The 21538-nt window shown below is 48.1% G+C and overlaps 1 protein-coding gene across 1 annotated transcript in view; it reads right to left on the reverse strand.

The window, feature by feature from the left end:
• The window catches only part of LOC137560938 (von Willebrand factor A domain-containing protein 5A-like), a 178610-nt gene that overhangs the window by 88078 nt on the left and 68994 nt on the right, over positions 1 to 21538 (reverse strand). The window contains exon 14 of the mRNA XM_068272130.1: positions 2886 to 3044. Within this exon, the coding sequence (XP_068128231.1) occupies positions 2886 to 3044 (159 nt within the window). The remainder of the gene's footprint in view (positions 1 to 2885; positions 3045 to 21538) is intronic.

Genomic DNA, 21538 nt, shown 5'->3' on the forward strand with positions numbered 1-21538 from the left:
TGCCCAGAACTGAATTCCATATTCCAGACGTGGCCTTACTAGAGAGTTAAACAGGGGCAATATTATGCTAGTATCTCGAGTTTTTATTTCCCTTTTAATGCATCCCAAAATTTTGTTAGCTTTAGCTGCAGCTGCTTGGCATTGAGTACGATTATTTAACTTGTTGTCAATGAGTACTCCTAAGTCCTTCTCCAAGTTTGATGTCCCCAACTGTATCCCATTTATTTTGTATGGTGCTAGACCATTAGTACGTCCAAAATGCATGACCAGGGCCACCATCAGAAATTTTGGGGCCCCTCACACATCATCAGGCCTGGGCCCCCCCTACCTGGACCCACCACTGGTTGCTGTGCCCGCCCACTAGCCACCCCATCCCAGTGTCCATGCGCAAAATGTGCATGGCTCCGACACTAAAGAAAGCGTCTTGCACAGCGTGATGCGGCAAAAAGTGGGCGTGACAATGGCATGTTGTGGGTGGAGGCAAATACTAGCAAAATACAGGGAGTCCCCGGTTAACAAATGAGATAGAGACTTGTAAGTCCGTACTTGTCCTTTATTTGTTCTCTTTTGTCCCTCTCTTTTCTTCCTGTGCCTCTTTTGTCCCCCTCTGTCTCTCCTCAGCTTGTGCCTCTTTTGTGTCCCTCTGTGTGACCTCATGTTCCCGTATCCTCTCTTTTCTCCCTATACCTCTTTTGTCCGCCTCTTTTCCTGTTGTGCCTCTTATCCCTGTGAAACCTCTTGTCCTCTTCTGTCTCAGCTTGCCCCCTTGCTCTAGCCAGGTATAGGTGCCCCCAGGATAGGTATCCAGGCATAAATACCCCAGTATAGGTAGCCAGCTATAGGTTCCCCCAGTATAAGTAGCCAGCTATAGGTGGTGCCCCAGTATAGGAAGCCTTGTGTAGATGCCCCTAATATAGGTAGCCTGGTACAGCCGGGGCCCCAGTATAGGCCAGCAAGATACAGGTGCCCCAGTATAGGTAGCCTGGTATGGGTGGTGCACCAGTATAGGTTAGCCAGGTACAGGTGCACCCAGTATAGGTAGCCAGGTATAGGTGGTGCCCCAGTATAGGTAGCCAGGTATAGGTGGTCCCCCAGTATAGGTAGCCAGGTATAGGTGGTGCCCCAGTATAGGTAGCCAGGTATAGGTGGTGGCCCAGTATAGGTAGCCAGGTATAGGTGGTTCCAGTATAGGTAGCCAGGTATAGGTGGTGCCCCAGTATAGGTAGCCAGGTATAGGTGGTGGCCCAGTATAGGTAACCTGTTGCCAGATATAGGTTATGCCCCGGTATAGAAAGTCCGCTGTAGTGGGCTCACTCATCTGCTCCCCACTTTCAAGTGCTGATGTCACTCTTCTCAGTGCTGGAATGCGGTGTGCTGGTTAGTGAGCCGCAGGCCCACAGCCAGCACATGCGGCCCTTTCTGCGCTTTGAGGGGGGGCAGGGCCCCCAGAAGCCCTGGGCCCCTCACTGCAGTGTCAGTTGTCCCCCCTTGATGGCTGCCCTGTGCATGACTTTACATTTGTCAACATTGAATTTCATCTGCCATGTATGTGCCCATATAAGAAACTCCGACCAAGAATTGAACTTTATCCCAATCAGTAGCTGATACTTCCTTTTACATGAGAAATCTATTTCTTTTCACAAACAGACCACCAGGGGGCGCTGTATGTCTGATATTGTGGTGAAACCCCTCCCACAAGAAGCTCTGAGGACCGTGGTACTCCTGGCAGTTTCCTGTCTGTGAACCTTGTTGCATTGTGGGAAATAGCTGTTTACAGCTGTTTCCAACTGCCAAAAAAGCATGCAGCAGCTACATCATCTGCCAACAGTAAAAATGTCACCATGTAATAAATGTCAGAATGTAAATCAGGGATTTAAAAGATTTTACAATGGGCAAACACTGATAAAATCATTTATACATAATTATTGTAAAAATTAAGCACTTTTTTTATTACATTATTTTCACTGGAGTTCTTCTTTAAACAAAACTAGGCAGAGTTACCTGGATTTGGTGCTGGCTAGTTTGTCTTTTTTGCTGGGCGGGCTGGCCTGTCGCCAGGTTATCTGGCAGTTCCCCCATAGCAATACCTGACCTTTTAGTGGACCCCCACCCATGCTCCCACGCGCCTTCCATTGAGGCACCACAAATCCCAGCATGCCCCCATAGAGAAACCACAGCTCCCTGCATTCCTCATAAAGGGAACACAGTGCCCAGCATGGCACCACAGCACCCAGGATGCCCACATAGTGGTGCAACACCACCCAGCATACCCCCAATTGATGCACCACAGCTCCCAGCATGCCTGCCTTTGAGGCACCACAGCTGACTCTGCCTGGGGAACATCCGGGGCACCCCAGAATTTATCCAGGGCACATGCCACTGATCTTTGGTGCTAGCAATGCCCCTGGGGGGCACCTATAGTTATCTAATACTGAGGATAGCTCTGGCTACCTAATACTAAGGGGCACCTGTACCCACCTATGACGGGCGAGGCAAGTAAGGGAGCAGTGACAGCTGGGACAGCCAGCACACTTGCAGTGCGTTTTGGCGGGGGGTTGTAGGTTCATAGGGGGGGGGGGGCAATGTCTAGGGTGCCAGGACATGTGATGGTCATTTGGTTTGTATCCAGCACAGAAGATCACTAGTGACTTCAGCAATGACTAAGGGAACATGCATTTTTATCTGTGATGACTGTATATATCACATACATAAATATATTGTATTGATTGCTGAGAGGTTCTTATTTTTGCATGTAGATACACTTAAGGTCTCAAATGCTCAACCTTGTCCCACCTACACTCTGTTATCTGGTTTAAAACAACATTCAAAAACATAGAAACATGGAAGCCAATCTTGCCAAGGCACAGACAAAATATATAACTCACCTTTCCCTTCAGCTGGACATAGATGATCAACTTTTGACCATGAAAGATGGTGGTAGGAATGTGAGATAGGGCAATGGCTTCCACACCAAGAGGAAGGGTCCATGTCAAAGAGATATCCTTCAGAGAAGGTTGTAAGGCATACTTCAGGGTCTGAAGAACCTGGTGGGGTTAGAGAAGAATGAACAAGCAAATATAATTGAGGAACCTAGCAATTGAACTGCCATCACTTGACAGCACAGTAGCCCAAACCCTGGCACTGAAGATATCTGTGGAAGAGTGGTGAACTGGGTGTTGTAGAACAGAACGGCTGGTAACGACAGTAGAGCAGCGTAATGAAGTGGAGGGCCCCATGATAGGAGCTAGCTTGGTTTGCAGGGGTTAATTTTAGGGGGAGGGTTAGAGGTGGTGGCCGGGAGCGAGTCTCCTTAATTTGCAGGAAGGGGGTGGGGTGGAGGAAGTGATGTTGGCAGAGGAAGGCCAGACACACGAGGACATCAAGGCAGCAGGACGTGTTTCCCACCACCCTCCATCTTTTACGGTTGCTTGACTTTGGGATGTGATGTTATGAATTAGTTGCGGTGGTGGTCATGTCATTGCAGCAAGCAGGGTGTAGGGCTCCGGAGATAGGTTACAATTAATCATGGTGGGGCAATTAACTTACCTCCCACCTCTGGTTTGAAGGATAATGAAGGGTGTCTGCTAAGAGAAATGGTGAGGATCAGGCATGCAGCTGTCCCTGAGCCGATCCACGCGGCGGGGGCCGGCAGATTGCAGGCTGCATGCCAATGTGGTTTCACTTTGGTCTAAATTCCCCGGAGCTCTTGTTCTCAGTTGTTTGTTGTACAATTAAAGTAATAATTTTATACAGTTTTTTTGTTATTAAGAAAAAGAAGGGCTGCTTTGGCCTTAATTAAAATTCCAACGTCAAGAAGCAGTCCTGGTCTTTATTCATTAGTGATAAGAGGTTATCTCTGGGTAGCACAACGCTAAGCTATGCACATATCAAGTGTATTGCATGCCGAGGGAAAGACAAAAAAGATGAGTATTGGTTAGTTATATTGGTTAGGCTTAGGCATTAATAAGTAGTTTGAGAAGTTAAAGGGATACTGTAACAAAAAAAAAACTGCCCTAGGGATCCAGCGCTGGCAGCCACTGAAATACCGCTGACAATCTTGTCGGCTGCGGTGCAGGCGTGGCAGCGCCTGCAATATTTACCTTACCTGGCTCCAGCGCAGTAGCAACTTTTCGATGGACTCCAGTGGAAATAGCTGAGCCTGATCGAGTCCTCTCTACTGATCAGGCACGAGTCATTTGTGTAGTAGAGGAGACCCGATCAGGATTGGCTGTTTCCTGCAGAGCCCATTGGAAGGCCGCTACTGCACCTGTGCTGGACCGGAGAAGGTAAATATTTACATTTCTGATCTTCTGTGGATGCCAGTGCTGGATCCCGGAGGGTGAAGAGGACGGGGGAAGCCTCATTAGGATCCAGAGGCTTCCCCCTACCGATGTAAGTACCCCCCAGGGGAAGTTTTCTTTACTACATATTTCTCTTTAAAGGAATACTATCGATGTGTATGCATTTATTTTTAAATGCTGTATGTTGTAGCACACATTAGGACAAGTACTAGGAGCAATTTGATTCCTCACACAGCTGTTCCTCTCAGCTGTAAAATCCTCCGTCAGTTTGTCAGTGTTGGATACAAAATGTATCTAATACTGAGCTCCCAGAGGGCTAGACCATGTCTGCACAGGGGAGTTGCTATCAACTCCTCAGTTTATAGTTTAATTATCACCTTGCTGAAAGAATCTTGTTGATATGGTGGTAAGGGGTTAAAGATTCTAGCAATGTGTGTTTATTATCTTTGCTTCTCTTTACTGATAAAGATACTAATAATGCTAATTGTAGACAGTGGTCTGCCCCTCTCAGCAGCTTGTAAAGTGGATGCAGCCTGGAGTGAATCACCTCAAGCAGGCAGCCAGTCTGAGTGTAAACACAGACTCCTGGTATAGCTAGTTATATTCCAGCAATATTACAGCTCATTTAGTTACCTGTTACCACCTCAGATCAGCCTATTTCTCCTCATGTCTGCTGCATGCTGTGAGTGACACAGTGAAATATATGTGTGAGCTGTGTGACAGAGTAACCAAGCAGCTCAGGGTGACCCAAACTACTATGAGCTGTGTGAGAAATGAACTTTTAAGCAGGGATAGCAAGAGAGAGACCTGGGTGAATAAATAAAGTGCCCCTAGCACTAGTGGTAATGTGTACACTAATATAGAGTATTAAAAAAAAAAGTCGTTTCAATCGATAGTATTCCTTTAAGGTTAGTTGCCAGGAGGTGGTTAAAGGGCCACTATCGCAAAAAAAAAAGTAGGCAGTTAAAATCTAACAGAACCGACAGGTTTTGGGCTAGTCCATCTCCTCATGGGGGATTCTCAGGGTTTTCTTTGTTTTCATCAGCATTTCCTGAACAGCAGTTTAACTGCCAAAATAGTAAGATACCAGCCAGCCTCCCTACTCACTTGCACACTATTTTGTCAGTTAGACTTTGCAACTGCTGTTCAAGAAATGCTGCTGAAAACAAAGAAAACCCAGAGAATGGACTGGCCCAAAACCTGGCAGTTCTGTCAGATTTTAAATGCCTACTTTTTTTTTTTTTTGCGATAGTGGTCGTGATCCTAAGATCACACTAAGCATGTTGTGTCATGTTACATTAATGCATATGAACACACTGTGCAAACAGTTGTGTGGGCATGTCCACATTTGTCGTAATGGACCACGTCTTCCTAGTGCACTTCCTACAGTGCGTTTCCGGATGACGTGTGCGATAACACAGTAATTCTTCATGCTATGAAAAGTAACGTGCACATCTTAAAGAGAATCTGTATTGTTAAAATCGCACAAAAGTAAACATACCAGTGTGTTAGGGGAAATCTCCTATTACCCTCTGTCACAATTTCACCGCTCCCCACCGCATTAAAAGTAGTCAAAAACTGTTTTAAAAAGTTTGTTTATAAACAAACAAAATGGCCACCAAAACAGAAAGTAGGTTGATGTACAGTATGTCCACACATAGAAAATACATCCATACACAAGCAGGCCGTATACAGCCTTACTTCTGAATCTCAAGAGATCACTTGTGTGTGTTTACCTTCTGTCCCCAGCTTCTCTCATGCACTGAACATTACAGGCTTCCTGCAGACAGCTCTGCCTATGTCGTTAATTCCTCAGTATGTGACAGACCAGCTCCTTTCACAGCCTCCAGAGGAGGATTTTTATCCAGCTCTCTTCTATCACTGATAAGATAGCAGAGAAGCTGCTGGCTTATGTAAATAAAACACACACTGGAGTGTGCATAGAGGAACAGTTCAACACTGAAGAACTTGGCAGCCTTCCAGACACAGGCCGACAAGTCTGACAGGGGAAAGATACATTGATTTATTACAGAGATGCAGGCACGTGCACAGGGGGGTGCTTTGGGTGCCCAGTCACCCCCCTTTTTAAAATTTTCAAAAAAGGCCCCTCTCGCCGCACGAAATAAGCTCCGCCCCCGATCTTGATAAGCCCCGCCCACCCGCGGGAAGCTCCGCCCCCGCCTGGGACATTTTCAAGTAAAGAGGCCCAGACAGGAATCCTAGTGTGGCATACTGACCTCTCCCTCCACCTAGGACCCATACTGACCTCTCCCTCCCCCAGCACCCATAGTGACCTCTCCCTCCACCTGGGACCCATAGTGGCCTCTCCCTCCCCAGCACCCACAGTCACCTCTCCATCCACCTAGCATCCAGAGTGACCTCTCCCTCCACCTAGCACCCACAGTGACCTCTCCCTCCACCTGGGACCCATAGTGACCTCTCCCTCCCCAGCACCCACAGTGACCTCTCCCTCCCCCAGCACCCACAGTGACCTCTCCCTCCATCTAGCACCCACAGTGATCTCTCCCTCCACCTAGGACCCATAGTGACCTCTCCCTCCCCAGCACCCACAGTGACCTCTCCCTCCACCTAGCACCCACAGTGATCTCTCCCTCCACCTAGGACCCATAGTGACCTCTCCCTCCCCAGCACCCACAGTGACCTCTCCCTCCCCCAGCACCCACAGTGACCTCTCCCTCCACCTATGACCCATAGTGACCCCTCCCTCCACCTAGCATCCACAGTGACCTCTCCCTCCCCAGCTCTCAGGGCCGGGCCGAGGCATAGGCTGGAGAGGCTCTAGCCTCAGGGCGCAGTGTAGGAGGGGGCGCACAATTCATTCAGCTGTCATTCTTAATTGTGTTTGAAGCAGAAAGAAATAAGAAAAGGAGATACATGGAAGTGACTACAAGACAGATAACTAGAGATTAACCCATTCGCGTTCCGTCGTTTTCACTTGAGAAATGATCACCTCCCATTCATTAGCCTATAACTTTATCACTACTTATCACAATGAACTGATCTATATCTTGTTTTTTCCGCCACCAATTAGGCTTTCTTTGGGGGGTACATTTTGCTAAGAGCCACTTTACTGTAAATGCATTTTAACAGGAAGAATAATAAAAAAACTGAAAAAATGCATTATTTCTCATTCTCAGCCATTGTAGTTTTAAAAGAATACATGCCTCCATAATTAAAACTCACGTATGGTATTTGCCCATATGTCCCGGTTATTACACCGTTAAAATTATGTCCCTACCACAATGTATGGCGACAATATTTTATTTGGAAATAAAGGTGCATTTTTTTCTGTTTTGCATCCATTACTATTTACAAGTTTAAAATAAAAAAATATAGAAATATTTCATCTTTACATTGATATTTAAAAAGTTTAGACCCTTAGGTAATTATTTACGTGTTTTTTTTTTTTATTGTAATGTTTTGTTTTTTACATTAAACATTTTATTTGGGTATTTTTGGGAGGTGGGAAACAATAGGTTTTTAATGTAAATGTGTGTTGGTTTTTATTTTTTTTAACTTTTAGTTGTAGTTTTACTTTTTGGCCACAAGATGGCGGCCATGAGTTTGTTTACATGACGTCACTCTAAGCATAACACACGCTTAGAGTGACGCATGGGGGAGGTAACAGCCAGAAAAGGCGCAGCTTCTGAGAGAAGCTGTTGCTTTTTCAGCGGGGAGAGGAATCAGTGATCGGCCACCATAGCCCGATTTACTGATTACCTGGCTAACGAACCGCGGGCCGGGAGCACGCGTACGCGCATGGTTCCTGGACGTAGTTTCTACGTCCAGGAACCAAAATAGGTTAAGGTGTTGGGGGCCCTGGGCACCTCTTAGTCTAATAGCAATCAGTGTGTGACGGCTGGGCTAGAGGGATAGAGGGGCGCCCTTTGGTGTCTCAGCCTTGGTGCTGGAGGACCTTGTCCCGGCTCTGCCAGCTCTAGCAGTGATCCTGCCTACCCCAGCACCCACACTGACCTATTCCTCCCCCAGCACCCAGTGATTTTTCCCTCCTCCAGTGGCTACCCTCCTGTCCCCTGCAGCACCCACAGGGACCTCCCATCCCAAAAGCAGCACCTACAGTGACCTCTCCCATTTCCAGTACCCACAGTGGCTTCTCCCAACACCCAGCATCCACTCCCTCCTCCAGTAACCACACTGACTTCTCCCAGCACCCACAGTGGCCTACCCTTCCCCCAGCACCCACATTGACCTCTACCTCCCTTAGCAGCAACTATGCCATTCATAGCAGCACCCATAGTGACCTCCCACCCCCTGCACCCACAATGACCTCTACCTCCCGAGACCCACAGTGATCTCCCCCAAAGGACCCACAGTGACCTCCCTTTCCTCCAGCACCCATACTGACCTCTACTTTCCACAGCACCCACAGTTACTTCTCTCCCCAGCACCCACAGTGACCTACCCTTCCCCATCAACCACACTGACGTCGACCTCCCCTAGCAGCAATTATGCCATTCATAGCAGTACCCACAGTGACCTCCCACTCCCTGCACCCACAGCAATCCCACCAATATTCAGCACCCACATTACACTCAACCAGTAACCCCAGCACCCAGTACTTGCACCAAGCACCCTGCACCCAATACTCACATCCGGCCTCAATATGGCACTTAGTACTTGCATCAAACAGCCACATGACACCCAATACCTGCACCCCTTTACCCTATAGCTGGCACCCAGTACTCACACCTACCTTGCACAGTACTTGCACCCAGCTCTGACATACACTCTCTACTCACACCTGCACACAGCCTCCACATGGCACCCACTCACATAACCAGTACTAGCACCCGAAGTACCTGCACTCAGAACCCATGTGACACACAACACCCACCCAGAGCTAGCACCCAGTGCAGGCACGGCACCAAGTATTTGCACCTATGTGATACCCAGCCAGTACCTGCACCCAACACCCACATGTTTCATCTGCAGTAGTTACAGTTGCACTAAGCCTCCACTTAGTGCCCAGTACAAACACCAAGCACTCACATATGACATCCAGTACTTGCACCTAGAACTCACAAGGGACTAAGTACCTGCAATCAACACCTACATGATGGTTGATACACACCCATACAGCCAGAATCCACATGACACCCTGTGCCAGCACCCAGAACCCACATGGCACCCAGCATCTGCCTTTAGCACCCATATGACAACAAATACCCCACTAGCCAGCACCCATCACCCATTTGTCACCATGTACTCACTCCCAGTACCCACTTGGCACTCAGTATTTGCACCTAAGACCCACATACCCCCATAATCAACACCCACATGGCACAGTACTCGCACGTCACCAAGTTCCAAAGCCATTATATGCACCTAGTATCCGTCCATGGCCAGCACCCAAATAGTACCCAGTACCCATCCTTGGTCCGAACACATATGAGACACGGTACTCTCCCATGGCACACATCCAGGCCACACATGGCACTCCCTACTCACTCATGTCCAATACTCACATGGCTCCCTGTACTAATTAGCACTCACATGGCACCCACTATTGTTTATCACCATCTGCTACTCATTCAGCACCCAATACTGCATAGCACCCACTGCAAATAAACACCCAATACAAACTGGACCTTGGTACCCAAAGCTTGACACAGACTTTACTTTGGCATCTCGGCACCCACTGCAACTTACCACAAAGTGAACCTTTGCGTCTTACCATCTACTGCATCTTGGCACCAACTGCACCTTGGCACTTACTGCAGTTTTGCATCTACTAATGCTTAGCAACCACTGCATATTGGTAACCACTTGTGTGCCTGAAAAGAGGCTTGGGTGCTGATCAAGAGGGACAGAGGTCCCAGTAATGAAAGGTAAGTCTGTGCCTCCACAGTGGGCTCCACTGTGCCCACTCTAACCCACTGCGGCTGCCTGATACTGCTATAAAGGTGTGTGTGTGTGGGGGGGAGGTGTTAAGATTGCCTTATACTTTCTGGAGAGGGGGTATTACATACACAATTTAGCACGATTTATCGATTTCAAATTTGAGCACCACACCCATGAGGATCTTCTGCATGGCCCTGCCCCTTCCTGCAGCACCCACACTGACCTCTACTTTTCCCATCAGCCATCCCTTCCCCTCAAAGCTGGCACCCAGTACTCACACTCACATGACACCAAGTATCTGCACCCAGGCCTAAAATTGCACCCAGTACTCACACCTGCACACAGCTTCCACATGGCACCCACTATCTGCACCAAGTAGCCACCTAACCCATACCCGCACCCTAAGTACCTGCATTCAAAACCAATGTGATGCCCAAAGCCCACCCATAGCCAGCACCCAGTACAGGCATGTCACCAAGTATTCGCACACATGTCACACTGGGTACCTGCACCCAGCACCCACATGACATCCAGTACATGCACCCAGATCTTACATGGCACTAAGTTCTTGCGATCAACACCCGCATGAAACTCGATATCCAACCATAGCCAGAACCCACATGACACTCAGTACTTACACCCAGAACCCACATGGCACCAATCATCTGCATTCAGCAGCATGTCAATCAATACCCCCCTAGCCAGAAATGAGGAAGGGGGGGGGGGGCATGCGGGCGAAGGCATTGCCAGGCCCCTTTTTTAAATTTGAGCACCCCCCACTTAAGGACCCTCTGCACGGCCCTGCAGAGATGGTTATAGTAGAAAGAGCTGCAGTAAGCCAGAACACATTAGAATAGGTTTAGGAACGTGTAGGATGGTAGAAAAAACGTTGTAATTTTTGTTACAGAGTCACTTTAAAGCGGGATTGTCGCCATAAAAATCAAATTTCAACAGCAGCTGGTCTGAGTGTATTAAGTGATAAAGATGCTAAACCTGCATTCAAAACTTTCAAAACTTTTTCTGCTGTTATGATTTGGAGTTATCACATACTTAAGGAGCACTGGCCCTTTAGTAGTCAGTGCCAAACAGTTGCATGCTGGGGGTTCTTTTTATTTATAACTAGCTGATGACTCGGCGTTGCCCGGGTATATATTTGGCTGTGTCGGCTCCACCCACCTTTTTTTAACCCTAACACACAAACACTTAATGAACAAGTTTGTGAGCTTTGGCATCAATAATTTGTATATATATGCTCATAGAAATTAAATTAGATTGGTGGTTTGTGACTCCACCCCTCTCCAGCATTTGAACCCCAGTCACCCAATGACCAACTATAGCAGGTTTGAGGAATCTGCTATTAAAAGTTTAAAAATGGAGCAATTTAAATATTCCCCTTGAAAATCAACAGGTGAATTTTGATTGGCTATTATAGGCTTCACCCTCTTCCCTGAATATTAATCTCAGTCACCCAGTGACCATCTGGGCAAAGTTTAAGAACCCTGCCATTAACGGTGTAAGAATGGCTGCAGTTTATATTTTCCCAGTGAAATTTATTTTTGGCTCTGCCCACTTTTTGTAACCTGGACACACAGTCACAGAATGACCAAGTTTGTGAACTTTCAGGTCCTTGACATCATTAAAAACAAATCGGATTGGCTATTTGTGGCTTCACGCCCCTTTCTGAATTTGAACCCCAGTGACCCAATGACCAACTGTACCAGGTTTGAGGCTTGTGCCATTAACAGTGCAAGAATGGCAGCAATTTTAATATTCCCCTTGAAAATCAACAGGTGAATATTGATTGGCTTTCTTAGGCTCTACCCACTTTCCTGAATATTAATCCCAGTAACAAACTGTGCAAAGATCGAGAACCCTGCCATTAACAGTGTAAGAATGGCTGCAGTTAACATTTTTCACATGGAAATCTGTTTTTGACTCCACCCAGTTTTTGTAACCTTGACACACAGTCACTCAATGACTAAGTTTGTGAGCTTTCCGGTTCCTGGCATCAAAATTGTGTGAATGGAAGCAGTTTATCCAGCAAAAAAATCTGATTGGCTGTTTGTGGCTCTGCCCCTTTAGTGAATTTGAACTCCAGTCACTTAATGACCGACTGTAACAGGTTTGAGGCCTCTGCTTTTAACAGTGTACAAATGGCAGACATTTCAATATTCCCCTTGAAAATTAAAAGGTGAATTTTAATTGGCTGTTGTAGGCTCCACCTACTTTTCTGAATATTAATCCCAGTCAGCCAGTGACCAACTGTGTCAAGTTTGAGAACCCTGCCATTAACAGTGTAAGAATGGCTGCAGTTTATATTTTCCTATGTAAAAAAGTTAATTGTTTTCGGCTCCGCCCACTATTTCTAACCTTGGCATACAGTCAGGCTTGGACTGAGCCACCGAACCACCGATGGTTCCATCGGTGGGCCCCGACTGCCCCGCCTCCTGGGGGCCCCAGAGCTAAGAGGGAGGGGGGCACAGCTTGGAAGGGGGGAAATTGGGCACAGAGTGGCAGGGAGGGGGGGAAGCGTCCCCCCCCCCTCCATCACCTAGGGAGCCCCCCCCCTTCCGTGCACCCCCCTCCTCCAGAAGTGCAGCCAGCAGCGAGCGGAGAATAGCTACTGAGCTTCAGATGATGCTAGCTCCGCTCCGCATGCTACAGTGACGCTGTCCAATCACGCTCTCGCAGTACTTCCTGCGAGAGCGTGATTGGACAGCCTCACTACAGCAGACGGAGACCAGCAGGGCAGCAGCAGCGGCATGCGGAGCGGAGCTAGCATCATCTGAAGCTCGGTAAGCTATTCTCCACTCGCTGCTGGCTGCACTTCTGGAGGAGGGGGGTGCGCGTAAGGGGGGGGGGGCCCTAGGTGAGGGAGGGGGGGAGGCTTCCCCGCTGATCTGTGCCCGTTGCCCCCCCTTCCAAGCTGGGGGGACTTGCATTTTGTGGGGGTATCTGCCACCACCCTGATTGCATTGTGTGGGGGTATCTGCAGCCAACCTGATTGCATTTTGTGGGGGTATCTGCAGCCAACCTGTTTGCATTTTGTGGGGGTATCTGCAGCAAACCTGATTGCATTTTGTGGGGGTATCTGCCACCAACCTGATTGCATTGTGTGGGGGTATCTGCAGCCAACCTGATTGCACTTTGTGGGGGTAACTGCAGCCAACCTGTTTGCATTTTGTGGGGGTATCTGCAGACAACCTGATTGCATTGTGTGGGGGTATCTGCAGCCAACCTGATTGCATTTTGTGGGGGTATCTGCAGCCAACCTGTTTGCATTTTGTGGGGGTATCTGCCACCAACCTGATTGCATTGTGTGGGAGTATCTGCAGCCAACCTGATTGCATTTTGTGGGGGTATCTGCCACCAACCTGATTGCATTTTATGGGGGTATCTGCAGCCAACCTGTTTGCATTTTGTGGGGGTATCTACAGCCAACCTGATTGCATTTTGTGGGGGTATCTGCCACCAACCTGATTGCATTGTGTGGGGGCATCTGCAGCCAACCTGATTGCATTTTGTGGGGGTATCTGCAGCCAACCTGTTTGCATTTTGTGGGGGTATCTGCAGCCAACCTGTTTGCATTTTGTGGGGGTATCTGCAGCCAACCTGATTGCATTTTGTGGGGGTATCTGCAGCCAACCTGATTGCATTTTGTGGGGGTATCTGCAGCTAACTTGTTTGCATTTTGTGGGGGTATCTGCAGCCAACCTGTTTGCATTTTGTGGGGGTATCTGCAGCCAACCTGTTTGCATTTTGTGGGGGTATCTGCAGCCAACCTGTTTGCATTTTGTGGGGGTATCTGCCACCAACCTGATTGCATTGTGTGGGGGTATCTGCAGCCAACCTGATTGCATTTTGTGGGGGTATCTGCCGTCAACCTGATTGCATTTTTGTGGGGGTATCTGCCACCAACCTGATTGCATTTTGTGGGGGTATCTGCCACCAACCTGATTGCATTTTGTGGGGGTATCTGCTGCCATTTGACTACTTGATGAATTATCATGAGGCATGTAACTACTTGAATATTTTATCTAAAATGTATCCGGTCAGACCTAATCCCTGTGAATAACGCCGCTACTTATTTTGTGTTTTGTATTTTTTTTTTAAGTCTGCCCATGACTCATCATGACCACGCTGATGTTCCAGTGCGTGGTGACACCCATTTAGTGTCGCTGTGGCACGCTGCGCACGCAACATTTAGACATATACCTATTGGAGACTGTCCTCAGAATTGCTCACAATCTACTCCCTACCATAAAGTCATGCAAAATTTCCAGAGTACATGTGTATGTGAGCCCAAAATGGGGGGGGGGGGGGAGGAGGAGGAGAGGGGGGAGGAGGAGGAGAGGGGGGCGGGCCCCAGGCTGAAACTTCCTTGGTGGGCCCTTGGTGTCCCAGTCCGACCCTGCATACAGTCACTCAATGACCAAGTTTATGAGCTTTGGGGCCCTTGGCATCAATAAGTTGCATTTTCTATTGAAATTAAACAAATCTGATTGGCTGTTTGTAACCCGCCCCGTTTTTCAGAATTTAAACCTCAGTCTCCCAGTGACTGACTGTACCAGATTTGAGGCATCTGCCATTAAGAATGTAAGAATGGCAGCAATATAAATATTCCCCTTGAAAATCAATAGGTGGATTTTAATTGGCTGTTGTAGGCTCCACCCACTTTCCTGAATATTAATCCCAGTCATCCAGTGACCAACTTTGTCAAGTTTGAAACCCCTGCTAATAACAGAGTGGCTGAAATCATCTAACAAATCTGATTGGCTGTTTTTGGCTCCACCCCCTTTAGTGAATTTGGACCCCAGTCACCCAATGACTGACTGTATCAGGCTTGAGGCCCCTGCCATTAACAGTGTAAGACTGGTAGCAATGTAAATATTCCTCTTGAAAAATCAATAGGTGAATTTTGATTGGCTGTTGTAGGCTCCACTCACTTTCTAACTATTAATCCCAGTCACACAGTGGCCAACTGTGTCAAGTTTGGGAACCCTGTCATTAACAGTGAAAGAATGGCTGCAGTTTATATTTTCCCATGTAAAAAAATGTAGTTGTTGGTGCTGCCCACTTTTTCTGACATTGACCTATAGTCACTCAATTACCAAGTTTATGAACTTTGGGGTCCTTGGTATCAATATTTGTATATTCCCATTAACATTAATCAAATCTGATTGGCTGGTTTTGGCAGCAATTTAAATATTCCCCTTGAAAATCAATAGGTGAATTTTGATTGGCTGTTGTAGGCTCCACCCATTTTCCTGAATTTTAATCCCAGTCACCTACTGACCAGCTGTGCAAAGTTTGAGAACCCTGCCATTAGCAGTGTAAGAATGGCTGCAGTTTATATTTGACTAGTGAAATTTGTTTTTGGCTCCACCCACATTTTGTAACCTGGACACACAGTCACTCAATGACCACGTTTGTGAGCTTTCAGGTTCCTGGCATCAAAAATGTGTGAATGGAAGCAGTTTATCCAGCAAAGAAATCTGATTGGCTGTTTATGGCCACGCCCTTTTAGTGAATTTGGACCCCAGTCACCCAATGACCAACTGTAGCAGGTTTAAAGCCTCTGCCATAAACAGTGTAAGAATAGCAGCAGTTTAAGTATTCCCCTTCAAAATCAATAGGTAAATTTTGATTGGCTGTTGTAGGCTCCACCCACTTTCCTGAATCTTAATCTCAGTCACCCAGTGACCAAGTGTGCTAAGTTTGAGAACCCTGCAATTAACAGTCTAAAATGGCTGCAGTTTACATTTTCCCATTAAAAATGAATGGCTGAAATTTGATTGGCTGCTTTATGCTCCGCCCACTTTTCCTGGATTTGTAGCCTCGGTCACCAAGTGACCAACTGTGCCAGGTGTGGGGACTCTGGCTTGAGTTCTGTGAGAATGGCAGCCTTTTCCATTTTTTCTATTGACATGAATGGATAAAATCTGATTTGCTGTTTGTAGCTCCGTCCAAGTGTTCAGGAGGGACGCAAGACCCCCAGAACATATCATCCCAGGTAGTAAGGGATCTGTGTACCAAGTTTCGTTCAAATCGGTCAAGCAGTTTTCGAGTGATCGTGGCACATACACACACACACACACACACAATTTTATATATATGTTACGGCCAGAACCCGAAGTTTGGCCACTTCGGGTTCTGGCCAGCCAATGTGCGAAGTGGCCGCTGTGCTGCGGCCAATGTGAGGAATGGAATGATTCATGTAAAATTGAATGTATCTTCTGGCCGCAGCGCAGCGGGCAAATGTATCGCAACCTAGTTCATTTAACCACCCTGGCGTTCTATTAAGATCGCCAGGGCGGCTGCGGGAGGGTTTTTTTTAAATTAAAAAAAAACTATTTCATGCAGCCAACTGAAAGTTGGCTGCATGAAAGCCCACTAGAGGGCGCTCCGGAGGCGTTCTTCCGATCGCCTCCGGCGCCCAGAATAAACAAGGAAGGCCGCAATAAGCGGCCTTCCTTGTTTTGTTTAGATCGTCGCCATAGCGACGAGCGGAGTGACGTCATGGACGTCAGCCGACGTCCTGACGTCAGCCGCCTCCGATCCAGCCCTTAGCGCTGGCCGGAACTTTTTGTTCCGGCTACGCTGGGCTCAGGCGGCTGGGGGGACCCTCTTTCGCCGCTGCTCGCGGCGAATCGCCGCAGAGCGGCGGCGATCGGGCAGCACACGCGGCTGGCAAAGTGCCGGCTGCGTGTGCTGCTCTTTATTTGAACAAAATCGGCCCAGCAGGGCCTGAGCGGCAGCCATCGGCGGTGATGGACGAGCTGAGCTCGTCCATACCGCTAAGATGGTTAATGACATTAAGCCGGCGGCAATGAAACATGAAGCCGCCGGCTTTTGCTCTGCCTCTCTCTCCTTCTCTTACTATTGGCAGCCGGTGGGGACACGCGTGTCCCCTCCGGAGTCGTTCGTTGCGGCAGGGAAGCCTGCCGTTCTTGCAGAGCGGGTGCTGGCAGAAGCAATGTCTGCAGCCTCCCCGCTCTGCTTTCCCTGGCGCGACGAACGACTCTCGGACACGCGTGTCCCCGCCGGCTAGCCATAAGAAACGGAGAGAGAGGCGGGGGAGGGTGTGGATTAGAGAGAGGCGGAGCAAAAGCCGGCGGCTTCATCTGTTTCATTGCCGCCGGCTTAATATCATTAAATGAACTAGGTTGCGATACATTTGGCCGCTGCGCTGCGGCCAGACGATACATTCATTTTACATGAATCATTTCATTCCTCACATTGGACGCTGCGCAGCGGCCACTTCGCACATTGGCCGGCCAGAACCCGAAGTGGCCGGCCAGAACTAGAAGTGGCCAAACTTCGGGTTCTGGCCGTAACATATATATAGATATATTCCTCCTCTTCCATTTATTTCCCTGCCTAGCTGCCTATCTGAAACATGATCCCCTGCTCACTTGTGTTTACAAGCAAGGCTGAGGTGACTCAGTGATTGGAGGAGAAAAGAAAAAAAAGTTAAGGGCAGAAATGACATCAGGATTTAGAATGGAGAGATAGAGAGGAGCCAGCACTGCTAATGGGGTAATTTATTTCAGCAGATAAAAACAGTGACACTTACAATCAGCGTGGTCGGATGCAGAGCGGGAGGGTGGGCGCCAGGTCTATGTCCCCCTGCGGACGTCCGTTTCGCGCTACAAGCGCTTGTTCACCGCAATGGGGAAGAGTAATGGAGGCGGGCAGCGTCAGCGTGGGTTACATACCCACGTAGCCGCGGCACTTCCGCCTACGTCAGCTTGCCACACCTCTAGTTTCTATGGTGACCCAAGACGCCCACCTCTTCCGTATAGAGACAGAAAGCGTCTATGTATCTAAGCAATGGGGGACCAGCGCGGCGGCGTCATGCGCCGAACCAATCAGAATCCAGCTCAGGTGCAAAAATGTAAACAAAGCGCGGACGGCTACACCCGCATTCGTAAATGAACGCCTACTGTATTAGAGGCAAGTTGAGCAAGGACAGTGACCGGGCGCACTAAGGCGTCGCCGCGCCGGGACCCCATCCAGACACGTCGGCACAAAGAAACATAAAAACAAGTTGAGGCGAAGCCCAAGGAGGGAGAGGGAAGGGAGACAAAAGGACCAATAAAGGGCACAGGTATTCAAAAGGAAGATGGGATGCCCACAAGGGTGAGAGCAGAGTAGTAGCTGCATATGATGGAGACCCAGATACAGCCAGAGGCCCAAGAGGTCCCCAGAGGGAAGAAGGGAGGAAAAACGTGCACAAGGGAACTACTCTTAGTGAGGAAACCTAGTTCAACTCCTTTGCGTAGCAAAGATCGTAAGGCTGATCTGTACCTCCAGGTGGGATTGCTAGTCAGCAGTTGGTATGTTGTAGTGTCTAATAGTTGCCTCATTGCTTCTTCCTCATATTGAGTCCTGGTCATAAGGACCAAATTCCCTCCCTTATCTGCAAAACAGACAAATGATAAGCGCTAAATTTTGCATCTGTTTTTCATTAGAGGCATGTATTCAGCCCTAGGGGGCTCTGCATTGCTGCTGATGGCTTACAATTCAGGTGCATCCTTGAGCGCTTATCATTTGTCTGTTTTGCTTGTCTTATGAAATGTGTATACCATTTATGAATAGCAGCACGAGGAATTATGTTTTTATTGCTAGGTTAGAGGTAGGTCTTCCCCAAGGGGGTACGTCACCGCCGTGGGGAAGTCTATTAGGTCATAATTTGTGCACTAATTATCACTGAAGCTAACACCCCCCCTTGGTCTATAGTGATGCAGGGTGTGTAATATAGTCCAGTTTCTGGAGCTCTGCCCACTGATGCAGCTTAATCACTAATTCCCCCTCCCTCTCTTTGCCTGCAGTGTATGCTGGGTGTGTAATTTAGTCCAGTTTCTGGAGCTCTGCTCACCATTGCAGTTAAATCATTCAGGTATGAGGTTGTTTGAAAGCGCTGCCATGTCTCCCACTGTGCAAACTTAAATGTAAGTATACTAGTGGCTAGCTGCCTTCACTGTTTTAAATTCACTCTCAAATTTTTAGATTAGAGTTAGCACATAATTTTGCATCTGTTTTGCATTAGAGGCATGTATTCAGCCCTAGGGGGCTCTGCATTGCTGCTGATGGCTTACAATTCAGGTGCATCCTTGAGCGCTTATCATTTGTCTGTTTTGCTTGTCTTATGAAATGTGTATACCATTTATGAATAGCAGCACGAGGAATTATGTTTTTATTGCTAGGTTAGAGGTAGGTCTTCCCCAAGGGGGTACGTCACCGCCGTGGGGAAGTCTATTAGGTCATAATTTGTGCACTAATTATCACTGAAGCTAACACCCCCCTTGGTCTATAGTGATGCAGGGTGTGTAATATAGTCCAGTTTCTGGAGCTCTGCCCACTGATGCAGCTTAATCACTAATTCCCCCTCCCTCTCTTTGCCTGCAGTGTATGCTGGGTGTGTAATTTAGTCCAGTTTCTGGAGCTCTGCTCACCATTGCAGTTAAATCATTCAGGTATGAGGTTGTTTGAAAGCGCTGCCATGTCTCCCACTGTGTCCCTCCCTTATCTGCCCGCTTTAGAATCAAGTCGTCCCTTGTTTTTAGCCATTTGAGAGCAAACATTTCACCGTGCGTCAGATTGGTAGACTCCTCCCTATAAACCAAGGATTTCGTTTCCCTTAGGACAATTCTCTGAAAGCTGTCTATGCTAGACCCTGGAATAGTTGGAAAGGGGGAAATGGATTTACATGGTCTAAACGTATCTTGATTAGTTGGCAGAGACATAGGGCTTCTTATGGTATTGTCGTTGTCCTCTAATAGATCCAGCAGGTTCCTAAGGGTATCATCCTCTGGATGTTGAGACTCTTTCTTGAGGTCAGGGGCAATGAAGCCTAGCGGGCCAACAGGCGGACAGGGATTATCTTGTGGTTGATCTTTTCGTGCATAAAAATGCCTGATGTTCAACTGTCTAATTCCCTTATAAAGGTCGATTTCGAATTGTACCGGGTCGAATCTCTGGGTAATGGAAAAGTTGAGTCCCTTCTGTTGGAGACTTTTGCAGTCCTCTGCTTCTGATCACTTTCCCACATGTGCCCCTGAATATTCGAGATTTGGTTGGGACACATGTGGGACTCTATATTCGCACCTTCTGGGACTCTTGAGTTCCTGGCTTTTTGGGCCCTTTTGCTGTCGCTCGCCTACCTTCTCTTTTCTGCTGCACATGCCTGCGCAGTTTTCTACCTGCGCATACATGTGCAGCTGTGTTCCCTTGTGCACGTTTTTCCTCCCTTCTTCCCTCTGGGGACCTCTTGGGCCTCTGGCTGTATCTGGGTCTCCATCATATGCAGCTACTACTCTGCTCTCACCCTTGTGGGCATCCCATCTTCCTTTTGAATACCTGTGCCCTTTATTGGTCCTTTTGTCTCCCTTCCCTCTCCCTCCTTGGGCTTCGCCTCAACTTGTTTTTATGTTTCTTTGTGCCGACGTGTCTGGATGGGGTCCCGGCGCGGCGACGCCTTAGTGCGCCCGGTCACTGTCCTTGCTCAACTTGCCTCTAATACAGTAGGCGTTCATTTACGAATGCGGGTGTAGCCGTCCGCGCTTTGTTTACATTTTTGCACCTGAGCTGGATTCTGATTGGTTCGGCGCATGACGCCGCCGCGCTGGTCCCCCATTGCTTAGATACATAGACGCTTTCTGTCTCTATACGGAAGAGGTGGGCGTCTTGGGTCACCATAGAAACTAGAGGTGTGGCAAGCTGACGTAGGCGGAAGTGCCGCGGCTACGTGGGTATGTAACCCACGCTGACGCTGCCCGCCTCCATTACTCTTCCCCATTGCGGTGAACAAGCGCTTGTAGCGCGAAACGGACGTCCGCAGGGGGACATAGACCTGGCGCCCACCCTCCCGCTCTGCATCCGACCACGCTGATTGTAAGTGTCACTGTTTTTATCTGCTGAAATAAATTACCCCATTAGCAGTGCTGGCTCCTCTCTATCTCTCCATTCTACATCTATATGTCTACAATCATCAGCCTGTGCACGCTTCGAAAGGGGATTTAATTGTTACAATCATATGCTGATTATGGTCAAGTCCAGACCCTTGCTGTTATCCTAAGAGTGCTGAAGATTCATCTGCTCTCTACTTCCATTGACATCAGGATTTAGCCTAAACTGTGGACAAAAGACATGGCCCCCACCAGGAACAGAATTCTCTTCATTTACTATATAACATTCACTGAAATCTACATACTTAAGGAACACTGGCCCTTTGGTAGTCAGTGCCAAACAGTTGCATGCTGGGGGTTCTTTTTATCTACAACTAGCTCCAGAGCAGGGACAAGGTCCTCCAGCACCCAAGGCTGAGACACCAAAGTGCGCCCCTCCCCTCC

Source organism: Hyperolius riggenbachi, chromosome 1, assembly GCF_040937935.1.
Source record: "Hyperolius riggenbachi isolate aHypRig1 chromosome 1, aHypRig1.pri, whole genome shotgun sequence".
NCBI classification, from domain to species: Eukaryota; Metazoa; Chordata; class Amphibia; order Anura; family Hyperoliidae; genus Hyperolius; species Hyperolius riggenbachi.